The 12,206-nt window shown below is 37.8% G+C and overlaps 1 protein-coding gene and 1 long non-coding RNA gene across 3 annotated transcripts in view; one reads left to right on the top strand and one right to left on the bottom strand.

The window, feature by feature from the left end:
* The window catches only part of Palld (palladin, cytoskeletal associated protein), a 219,135-nt gene that overhangs the window by 179,624 nt on the left and 27,305 nt on the right, over positions 1-12,206 (bottom strand). Inside the window, exons 7-8 of the mRNA XM_040293667.2 lie at positions 5,426-5,545; positions 3,181-3,523 (exon numbers count right to left, since the gene is read on the bottom strand). Coding sequence (XP_040149601.2) covers positions 3,181-3,523; positions 5,426-5,545 — 463 coding nt within the window. The remainder of the gene's footprint in view (positions 1-3,180; positions 3,524-5,425; positions 5,546-12,206) is intronic.
* Positions 1-12,206, top strand: part of LOC120892901 (uncharacterized) — a 143,133-nt gene that overhangs the window by 117,154 nt on the left and 13,773 nt on the right. For both annotated transcript variants that reach the window (XR_013430261.1, XR_013430264.1), the window contains exon 6: positions 8,669-8,823. This is a non-coding gene — a long non-coding RNA (uncharacterized LOC120892901). The remainder of the gene's footprint in view (positions 1-8,668; positions 8,824-12,206) is intronic.

Below are 12,206 nucleotides of genomic sequence, written 5' to 3'. Positions count from 1 at the left end.
GTAGGAACAAAGAGAAGCAGGCACTTTTACATGAAGCCCTAGATTTATTCTGAAACTTTAGGCATCTTTCATAGAGAGTGAGCAGCCACCCACTTATCCAGTGCATTCAGAATAAGGAGAAAAATAGAACTGTCAATTAACTTGGTTTATACTAATTCCTCTTCTTTTTCTCTGATAAGATGTGGGACTTACACACCATGTTGCTTCTTTTGTACTGTGATGGAAAATTATGAGCATCACTGAATCACAGAAATTACTGCTTTTTTCTTGAGCAGAGCTTGGTGCTATTCACTCACATCGAGTGGTAAGGCATTCCAAAAATTTCAGGATGCAGGGCCTTGGGTACTTACTAAATGGCTTACATTTAATTATGCCCCACTTATACTTGAGCAGAACCTAATTTTACATACAGATCTTTTTCTTCAGGAATCTGCCAAAACACCATTTTCAGATGAATTCATTGTGAGAGTAAATACTTTCATTCCTATTATTTCTCCCCTCTTAATTGTTTCCTATAAGTTTGGTTACCAACAATGACAAGGCATAAAAGGCCATAAAGGCCTTCAAATAGAAACCTTCTTTTACGTGAAAGGGAATAAAATCATAGGCGGATGAATAAAGATTAGAGCAACCTATAGGTTTTCACTGCTGACCATAAAAGAAAAATGAAATCCCATTTTCCCCCAGTGTTTGAAAAGGAACAGTCATGTGTAAGTATTTCACTTGGCAATTACTTGTTGTCATTTACTACTGCTCAAAGTATTTGCAGATGCCATTCCAAAGCATTTCCCTATCAATGCACACAATGTTAAAACAATGACCAAACCTTTAAAAAAGACCTTGATAAAAGAGGAAGGAGAGGAAGACCTCAGATCCAACCAAGAAGGTGAGGTGTAAGAGGGGAAGCTGTGAGTATGAGCTTTTTCTTTAATGACTTCTGTATTGCTTACATTTTCACATCAGCATGCAATTATTGGGTAATCAAATAAAGTCCAATAAAATATTATAACTCATAAGAAAACTTAAAAATCAATGTATACTATTATTATGTAAACTTAATATGTAATATTACATATTACCCAGTTAAATGGCAGGTAATTTATACAATATGAAAATTATTAAGTCATACTCTAAGGAAATATTTAAATACATAAAGACTTGAAGACAACAGCAGTAAAATCTGGTATATGCAAATATTACTTCTAAGTTGCAAGGTGTTGTTTGGGGCTGGTTCTGCCTTTCTCTAAATATCCTCATGAAAGAGCTGTGACCCCTCTTTTTTTTTTTTTGGATATCAAATACCAAAGTCCCTTTGTGTCCTGCATTTTATTTTATATTGAAAATCTGACTCATAAGCAAATCATGATGTCACTCTTCAAACTTGAGCTGAAGCTACTCATCTCCTTAATACCCATGTAATTGTTCTGTCTGTCTTTTGTAGAGGACCACCCCCCCACCCCGCCCCACCCACCATCATACACACAACATCACTGTTTCAGAGCTAAAAGCTGAAGAGCTGTTGAAATGCCTGAGATAAGAAGGGCTGTAAATGCCTGTTAGCAGCTCCTCGTGTTTACTCTCCTGTGATTTATAGCCAATTTATGATGGCCATTGTAGTAGATACACTTCACTTAATCAAGAGCACAGTCCTGGTCACTAAACACATTCCCTTTTTCTTTCCTAGGAAAGCAGGTCCCTTGTTTCATTAAAAGCACTGCAAATACATATTCAAGATGCAAAGATGAAAGAAGACAGCAGTGGCAATTAATTTTATGGCTGGTGCAATAAGAGTGTAAATCTCTTTTATGGCCGCCATGTTTTAGCTCATTTTACCTGTTCAGCCTCTCAGTGGAGCTGGAAATAGGTCTTAAATGTTAACCTTTCACACAACTGCATACAAACTGCATAGTCAGTAGCCATGCTGCTTTAAAAGAGCCAGAACAGAACACAAAATCAAGCGCTGAGTAGTAATAGGTAGATTTTTTTTTTTAAAAACTACAATATAAGATTGTCCAGAAGTCTACTTTTATAAAATCAGCCATTTGTTAATTTAAGGTGTTCTTTGAGATGGTTTGCTATTTTGTTAGTCTATGAATGTTCACGAAATTTCTTGGTTAAACAATAAAGTGCTGTACAAATGGGAGGCATTACTCTAGTTGGAATAGCTTGTGAATTCTAATGTTTCTAACAAATGAGCTGATCACAGAGAGAAAAATCATAGACTCTTCCGTACTAGGGAAACATAGTATTCAGAAACATAGCATACAGAAATCCTTTCTGCCCCAAATCAAAAACACCAGACATCATGGGGAAATAGAAGGGGCTTTCCTAGATTCTGGCAAATTCATTCTCGTGGAAATATGACCTGGTAGAGTATATATACATTCTGTATGACTCTTACATTTCCACTGACCCCTGTCAGGGCAGTAATTCAAGGTCTGTTATGCTACGATAGAACCTTTTGAGTTAATATACTTCTGTCTCTCCCTGACATTGTAATGGCTCCATTCATAACAACTCTCTGCTGTGTGGTGCCAATGGAAACAGCTCATGCAAGCTTTATTATCCTAAGAAAATAATGGAAATCAAACATGAAGGTGGAAATATGCAGTCCATGGAATTCCTGGGCCAAGTAGGCTGTGTTGCGAAGGGCACACTTCTTCCTGACAAGCCTGACTCTCTCTGGTTTCGTTGCCCATGTCAGGATCTGCATGCTGAATGTCCATCCTCAATTTTATTTTCTCCTCTTATCTATGTCAGATCTCCTTTCTTCCTACACTTAAAATGTTCAGGAATATCTTAGTACAGGGCTAAGTACTTAGTAGAGGACTCAGTTTAGATCCCCTTCTCTGTCCCCTCTGGGGAGAGGCCACATCCTTGGCTAGACACGGGAATGCCATATCACTCACAGATATTTTCACAGCCGCAACCATTTATAGCTTTCAGCAAAGGGCAGGTTTAACCAAGCTTCCCATTTACCTTACTTTTAGTTTAGTTTTTTTTTTTTTTTTTGTATTTTTTGGAGGACCCCACTTAGAAGCATGGTCACATCCAGTCGGGGACAACTTGCCTGTAGAAGGGACAACTTGCCACATGGTCCAGGCAAAAGGTTTTTTCTAACCAGAGAAGAAATTTAGCAGGAGTGTGGAAAATATTATAAAACCATGCAGGAATACTCACAGTTTGGGTTTGGCAAGCAGAGGTGGTGGCTCCTTTGTGGGCGAAATCAGGCCAGCTGGTGTCGGAAGAGATTTATTACCGTTAGCTTTGCCGTTAATCAGTCCATTTACTCCATGGCTGGGATGGACTCCGTTAGTTTCCCTCTCCGCAGAACCGAATTGCATTTGAAGGGCTGCCATGCTAAGTCCTAAGGCAGGGCTGTTCACCTGCGGGATCTCGGATGGTTTCTTCGAAGCCAACTCAAAGGAACTCTTCTCCAAGATGGGAGGGGGAGGCGGAAAGTGTTGGAAGTGACTGTTGTTGGATTCGCCCATTGAGTCGTAGCTACAGTTTTCAGTGTTGGCTAAGGAAGGGGAAAAGGAGAGAAAAAAAGTGAGAGGCTGCTAGTTCAGCAGGTTCTTTTCACAGTGTCATCAGTCTTCCGAGAATCCCTGATGTCCCGTTGTTAGAGAAGAGGTGGTGGTGCTGATCTCATTGGATGCAGATACACTGCCATCTGGAAACCCCGGGTCTCCCTTGTTTGTTTTGAATGAGCATGACTTGTCTCATTTCCCAACTGAGCTCACTTGTAGGAAACCACCTACTGATTCATTAACAAATTTCAAATACGAACTAAAGATAGGACTTGGTGAAAAAGAAGAAGAAGAAAAGAACAATACAGACAATGTCAATCATTAATGCCTGGTCCTCTTACTTTTCAACTCAGGGATCTAATTGGCCAGCCTAACTGTTTACTGACAGTAGCTCAACCTATAAAGGTCTTATTTGGATTTTCATTCTATTTTAAAATTAAGAAAGTAAAATTTTGAGTCCAGGTGAAATGTGCCATGATCTCGTGGGAAAGTTTTTTTCCATGTTGGGTGATGGCCTCAGCTGTAACTCAGTATGAGAGTTTCTTTAGCTGTTACCCTTAATGAAACAGAGGTATATTGAGATCATGTCTTCATCTTGCCAAAAACCTTATTGAGGTAAACTGAAATATTTGTTTGCTATGTAGTGCCTCTTGTTGATTTACCCCAGACAGAAATGGAAAACACCAATTGTTGCCACTTTTTTTGCTGTTGTTGGAGCGATATTGCTATGGCCATTTGGTGGACGGTCTTTAAACCAACTCAAAATCAAAATGCTGGGATACTTACTATTATGTCACTCAATTTATGACACTGGGGTCTCCTTTGAATACTTCAAGAGCCATATTATCCACTTCCCCATTAAGGTGAAACCTCCATTTCTTTTTGAAGATGAAAAACCACTTATTGTTGCCACACTCATATCCCCAAACCTCTGCTGCCACCTAGCACCAAGTTCTTGCTCTTCTAGGAATCAAAGGGAGATTCATTTTTTCTCTTTAAGTCTGTGTCTCCTACAACCAGCCACCCACATATTGATGGCCTTCTATGTGCATTACCAAGTGCCAAGCCTGGTCAAGGAGATAGCTTAAAAATCTCTGTAAGATGATTAACAGAAATGAGATAATTACAAGAAAGGCCGTTGGTAAAGTAGAAAATAGTCATCAATCTCAAGTGGTAAATTTTTGAGTTTAGAAAATCCATATGTTTTTTTTAATTTTTTTTTTTAGTTACACATGGACCCAATATCTTTATTTTGTTTATTTATTTTTATGTGGTGCTGAGAATTGAATCCAGTGCCTCACATGTGTGAGGCCCATTGAGCCACAACCCCAGCCCTAGAAAGCCCATATATTTTAAAATATTGTTTTCAATACTATAATGCATAGTTTTATTTTTCATACCAAAGTTATATACCATCATTGATATATAGTATGAATGGAATTTGATTTCTAAGATCTTTCCAAATTATCTTGGATCATCTTTTCAGGAGTTTCAAGAGTGGATTAGATAACGAAATATTTGTAAAAGTACCTCTAGATCTCATGTGTTGGCACTGCTGAGAACAGAGACCGCACCTCTGATTTCTGAGGTGAATATAATTCTAGGTCAGCTTGATGTTAGGAAATCCGCCCATTGTTTCCAAGGCCAATATGGTATGACTTAAAAAAATAGCCCCATGAGTGCTCAGATGCTCCACTGTCATTATCTGTCAACTCTGCCTCCACCCCCCTCATTCCCTCCCCCAAAGCTTTCTGTTTTGTAATGAAACATCTGATTGTTCTGGTAGCAGCCAGCATTTCCAACAGCTGAGCCATCTTCCAGGGACAATTGCATTCTGCCTCAGGAACCATACCCAGGGAACAGAACCAAGGCATTTTAGATTCTCCATATACCTGAGGTGACAACTAGCTGGGCAGTGCTGGTCACTGATCCATAATCATTTCTTGCGGAGCAGGTGAAAATCCCTGCGTCTTCAGGGAAAGTCTCAGCGATAACGAGAGTGCAAATCTCCTCTGGAAGGGAAGAGAATAGAGTGATCCATCAGAGTGAAGTCACTTTGAAGATGTCAGAGCTTCTTTCCTATTCCCCCCACCCGCCCTGCCCCAGCCTTCTCTCACATCCTAAGAGCAAACTTTTGGGGCTTGCGCAGTAATGCTTTTCCCCTCCATTCAACTATCAATATCGAAAATGAACAAATCTGTCTTAAAACATATCATATGTTTCAAACGCTGGAAGAAAAACATACTAATTGTGGGTGAAAGTACTACCTTGTGATAAAAACTTTCTTTTTTGGTCAAAGAGATCTTCATAATCAAGATGTGATTCTGCAATCTGTATACGGGGTAAAAATGGGAGTTCATAACCCACTTGAATCTAAAGTATGAAATATGAGATGTCAAGAGCTATGTAATGTTTTGAACAACCAATAAAAAAATGAGATCTTCAGATATTTTAAATTTTTACATGTAAAGTAAAAAACCATAAAAGTAAACAAGCAATACAAAACATAAAGCGTAAAATGAAAAGTAAAATGTCTCTTTTTTATCTTTCGATTCCTTCTATATGCAGTATGCCCATTAATAATCTTATTCCCAAAAGTAGATTTCATGCTATTTATTTACTATCACAATAAAGGGTAATGAAATACATATTAATTTAAACATTCATGTATTTAATTCTAGACAAAAAAATGAGTGTATCTATCCTTTGAAAATGTATCCAGATATTATCAAAGTATATAGTTTTTGATGTAGTATTCCTGGATCAGATATGTATATTTTTGTATTATCCACTAATATGGCCTATAGGCATAATTAAGTATTAGCCTATTTCCCACTGCACACTTGAGTTACCCCTAAACCTTTCCCATTCCCTTTCCTGACTATGGTGAGAATAATCTAGTTAACAGGTCATACTTGAGATTTTGCTAAGCACTAAAAATGGAGGAGTCCTTCATGTCAAAATGTGATGTTCCGATGGAAAGATCTAGGAATCACAGTGATTATAGAGATTTTACCATGTGGTATAGGGCAAGGCTAATTTTTTTCTCAGATATATTAATACTGGTTTAAATTTGTAAGAATCATGGAAACACACAACTTATTCTTTTAGTATATTATTCAATTTGATGTTTAAATGGGGTGTGAAAAAATAGGTCCAATATAGAACACAAAAATGAGTAAATAAAAAAGCTAAATAAGTAAAGGAATGAAATGATAGAGTTAAAGGTAAAGAACAATGACAGGAGGACAAAGACACCAAGATGCCACTTACAAAGTATCTAAAGTAGTCAAACTCTTAGCAGCAGAAAGTTGAGTAGTGGTGGACAGGGTCTGGGGGTATGTGAGGGGAGGTTGTTCAGTGGATACAGAGTTACAGACGGGCAAAATGAAAAAGTTCTAGAGTTCTGTACAACACGTCTGCATAATTATCAACACTGTACTGTATAGTTAAAATTTTAAGAAGGTAGATTTCCTACTATATATTTATTATCACAATAAAAAGTAATGAAATACATATTAAGTATTCATCCATTTAAGTGATAATTTATCCAGGTGAACATGCCTATAAGTTGAGGCAGGAGGATTGCAGATTTGAGGCCAGCCTCAGTAATTTATCGAGACTTTCAACAACTTAGCAAGACCCTGTTTCAAATTAAAAAAAATCTTTTCAAAGGACTGGGATATAGCTCAGTGTAAATCCCTCCTGGCTTCAATCCCCAGTACAAAGAAAAAAAAGAAAGAAAGAAAGAGAATTTAGGTAAAACATTGTGATAGGTACCATAAATGTAAAGAAATGAATACAAGGAAGATATTGCTTAAATAGTCTCTTTCTTGAGGAACAAGAATAAATGGGCTATAATTGGAAACGGAAGAAGTTCAACTAAATGAATGGAGAAACTTGTTAATGAAGGATTATAAAAAGAGAGAAAAATGTATGAGATAAAGTCTGGAAACTTCTTCTATGAACAGCTTCTCTAACTTTTCAGAATTCATCCATCTACTTGTTGAGTATTTTTGAGGATACTGTCTTAATATTTGGTAGCAGCAGGTATGATATAATAACTAAAGTTTTTGTAATTTTATGGGTAAGGCATGTCCTCCTGCAACGACTTGAATTAGACAATCTCCAGATCTTTTCAACTCCCAAAGTTAATATCCACACCCTTAATATCCAGTGCCACAAGGATATTTTTAGGCCTCCTTCTCTTTCCTACAAAACTGTACTGTCTTAAAAGGCAGTTAAGTCAGTTGCAAGTGGAAATGCTCGTTAGAAAGTGCTAGTTTGCAAACATTTCTTGAAATATAAGATGGAAATAGGAAATATAGAATTACTATTTTAAGGCAATTAAAAATTGTTGAGGAAAATAAAAAATCCTGGTGTTTATTTCTGACTTCTGGAGGCATTACAGATCTAGTTGATTATACGATTTCTTTTAAAATGGATAAAATATTAGACATACTATAAATATCCTAGAATCATCTCTACTTCCTTCTCTCTCGTTCTTTTCAATAGCTTTGCAACCCTTCCTACTGAATCTATAGGGAAAATCAAACATAGTTTCCCAAATCATCTTCCTTTTCCTTTTTATTAAGATCTCTCTCTCTCACTTTAAAAAATTGCATATTTTATATTTTTAAATACATAAGACAAATATATGGTGCAAATTTTGTTGCAAATACATGGTACAAAGGTAAAAGGAACAAACAGGTATAGGATTCTCTACTTTTAAAATAATTATGTTAGACATTTCATGAGGCTTCAGTTTTAATTTAAAGTAGAAACTTAAACATATATAATTCCACTAATATCTGTACACTATAACTTATTATAGAGAGACAACAGAATTATCCAGTCATATAAAGGGCTAGATGATTTCAGGTTGTCCTTAATTTTTTTTTTCATTTGTGTTTCTATGTATGGAAAGCACAAAAGGTCCAATAATCTCAAAAGAGATCCATGGTATTTATTTCAATTAAAATATACTTTAAGTTCTTAATGATGTTACTTTGTTTCAAATAAAACAAAATGATTTTGTTTTTTTTACTGAAATCAGGGTATCACCGAAGATTTTTGGTGCTATCAATTGTGAAAAACACTGATAACATAAGAACTCAGCCCTCGTTTTTTCACAGTTACCTGGAACATGCTTTGGGATAATAAAGTGTGCTCACACTGGGTGGTACTGCAGCAGGTAGTTTATTTATAGCAACTGAGAGCACACCTGACTCATACGGATGGCAGCTGGCTTTGATAGTTCCTTTCATGTCTCATCACTAAGAAACAGAAGGTATGTTTTTAAATTTTATGATCAAAATAGACCTTTAAGAGATGTTTTGTATACTCAGTGTAAATGTAGCTTATATTCACAACACTCTTTTTTTTTTTTTTTTTTTTTTTTTTTTGTGGTTCTGGGGATTGAACCCAGGGCCTTGTGCATGTGAGGCAAGCACTCTACCAACTGAGCTATAGCCCCAGCCCAATACACAGCACTCTTCACAATTTTCTGGCTTTCCCAGTGTTTATCTAAGTGGAAAACAAAGTCAATTAAGTCCATTTGGTTTAATATTAGCAGGACACTTATTTTAGTTGCCATAGTGTAACAGCAAACATAGGTTACATATGGTTCTATAGAAATTAAATCCTGTATTTCCATAATGCTCAGATTAACACCACACCCCATAGAACGGGCAGCTCTGGTGGAATAGGCAGGGAAGATGCTAACCTTGGGCATGCTCACCTCACACCTTACCATTTCCATCAGTGCAAAAGGTCCCTCATCTCCAGATGTACTGCAGGATTTGGGGAATTGCCATGGATTCTGCTAAACTGTGAAGTGTACTTTACACTTCATCTTAATATTTCTAATTCAGTGATTTTATTTAGAAAGATGAAGAAATACTTGATGATAGAAAAAAAAATTGATTTGCCACTATGGAATAGGAGGGATACTGTGTTACTCTAGATTTATTTCTATCTTACATTTGGCCCTTGATGTAAGTCCAGGATGTAGCGATAGCTATTATTTAAATTTGTCTAAATTTAAGGCTAAGGTGCTTTATCTCCTCAATAAGTTTGGGTACTTTTTTTTGAAGGGGAACTCTTTATCAGATTAGGTCTAGATTATTATTAACCTTTTGAATCTCAACTCATTCATAGTGGTGTTTCCCAGATCTGTTTGACAATAAGAATCAGCTGTTGCATTTGTTAAATATACTGATTTCTGCATCCTTTTCTCTCCCCTAGATATTCTGATTCAGCAGGTCTGGGTTGAGGCCAAGATTTTTTTTTTTTTAACATGATTCCCAGATGATTTTTATCTTGAGGAAAGTATAGAAGACTTTGCCCTAAAAAAATGGATTTGATACATTTTTTATTAGAACTCCCAGAAGGAGATACATTTTATGTTCAACCCATATGTACCGGTATAAGGTGTGTGTGTGCTCGCGTGCACACGCCATAAGGACTTCTCCAAATATTAGTAGCACTCTACTACTTTTTAATTTTATTTATGTTTTCAAATGGTGTTTACTGTCCACTGTAATGGGTCATGATCAGCTGTTATAAAACAATGCCCCACCAGGCATGGTGGCGCGGGCCTATAATCCCAGTGGCACGGGAGGCTGAGGCAGGAGGATTGTGAATTCAAAGCCAGCCTTGGCAAAAGCAGGGCACTAAGCAACTCAGTGAGATCCTATCTCTAAATGAAATACAAAAGAGGGCTCAGTTGTCAAGTGCCCCTTAGTTCAGTCCTTGGTACCCCCCAACAAATGCCCTATAATAACTAGTACAGTTCCTGATTTTAAAAACTGTCCATTTAATCCTGTTTGACATATTATGAAATGGGTTTCTAGGCACAGGCTTCAGAGCCTGATACATTTTAAGAACACAATTATTATCTGGTTCACTGCATAGAAGGAAAACTGGAATAACAGAGAAAGCATGAGGTAATCCTATGTTTTTTGACAATACTGTACACAGTTCTTGGCTTACCAATTGCAGAGGAAGATAGAAAGTGTGGAAATAATTCAAGTTGGAGCTTCACATAAGATTAATCATTTGGGAAGTGAGATGTAACTGGAAAGGTACAAGGGACTAGGAATTTTTAAATTGAATACACATGGTTACAAGAGTCAGTTAAACATGGACTCAACCAGAGAAGGGTAAAGGGAACTTTGGATATTAGTGCTCTGTGGGAATTGAGACTAACTAGCCCAAATCTCTCAATTCTTCAAGTTTGGTCCAAAGTGATTCTCTCAAGGTCATGGCTAACAGTGCTACAGCCCAAATCCTAAAGGTAGGCTGTCTGTCTCCTACAGGTGTGCTATTTTTCCCTAGAGCATAAAACCTCTCTTATTGTTCTGCATTTTTTCCTAGTTAAGGACACGAGGATCCTGATGCAGAGCAAGGTAATGAAAGATTTCAGTCAGGGAAACTGGGAGTTTCCTGATGCTGAAAATTCTAATTACCCTCCTCATTATCCAAATAAATCACGGATGGGCAATATGTCCTCTAAGGTCTCAGACACACTGGATTAGCATGTCAGCTGAGTCAAAGTACCTATTATAATGTGGACCTGCTGGTAGAAGAAGAAATGAACAGTCTGCTCTTATGAAAATGCCCTCCCATAGGGGCTGTCCTCTGAGCAGTGGGCCACAAGCAGTGGAATGTCACCGTGTTAGCTTTGAGTTGCTGTGACCAAAACACCTGACAAGAACAACTTAGAGGAGGGGAAGTTTATTCTGGCTCATGGAATCAGAGGTTTAGTTCACAGCCCATTGAGTCCAGTGCTCTGGGCCCAAGATGAGGCAGAACATCATGGCGGAGAACAGCTGCTTGCTGGTCAGGAAGCAGAGAGGGGTCAGGGGAGGGGCCACAGGAAGAAAAACCCTTGCTGGGCAGACCCCAGTGTCCCACCTCCTCCAGCCATGCTCCATCTGCCCACAGTTACCACCCAGTTACTTCACTCCAACTAGGATGAACCATTTAGCTTACAGCTCTCACAATCCAATCATTTCACCTCTGCGTATTCCTGTGTCAACACAGGATTTTTTTGGGGGGGTACAATTTATACCCAAACCATAACGGCCACATTGTTCCCTCTTGGTAGTGCTGCTGGGAGCAGTAAACCTTCCCAGGTTTCAATGACACCTTGGTATTTTCTGAGTGGGAGGCCATATTACAGGTCCCTATACTATCTTCCCAGGACATGCGGTATCTGGAAAGGTCTTCTCTCCACCCTGGGTTTTCTGTACCTGGAAGGGCAGGGTTTCTGGAGACATTTAGGAAAGCTTCTGCCTGTTCAGTGCCTAAGAGTGCGCTCACTGAAAATACAGACATAATTCAGTGCCTTGACACCTCCAATTGAAAACAGCATGAAGTGTCATCGGGCCAGGATGACACAGAGCAGTCTTGGAGTGTTGATTTTGATGAATTTTAAATACTTTCTTCTGATGCTTTTCTATGATTCTGTGGTTCTTTTAGTTATGCTATCTTAAAAAAAAAAACAAAAACCCTGAGATTGCCACTTCTGAAGAATGAAATTTTATTATTTCCCCATCCTTCCATGAACTAGAGGATAAATTCAGAATCCTTCCTGTGTCATACAAAGTCCTGATTTTTGCCAGGCTGACTGGTTCTGTGTCTCTGGGCTCTATGCTTTCTGAGCTCTGA

The sequence above is a fragment of the Ictidomys tridecemlineatus genome, chromosome 14, assembly GCF_052094955.1.
Source record: "Ictidomys tridecemlineatus isolate mIctTri1 chromosome 14, mIctTri1.hap1, whole genome shotgun sequence".
In the NCBI taxonomy this organism is placed as follows: Eukaryota; Metazoa; Chordata; class Mammalia; order Rodentia; family Sciuridae; genus Ictidomys; species Ictidomys tridecemlineatus.
Note: the sequence above shows the minus strand (reverse complement) of the source record. Positions and strands in the feature narration are given on the sequence as shown.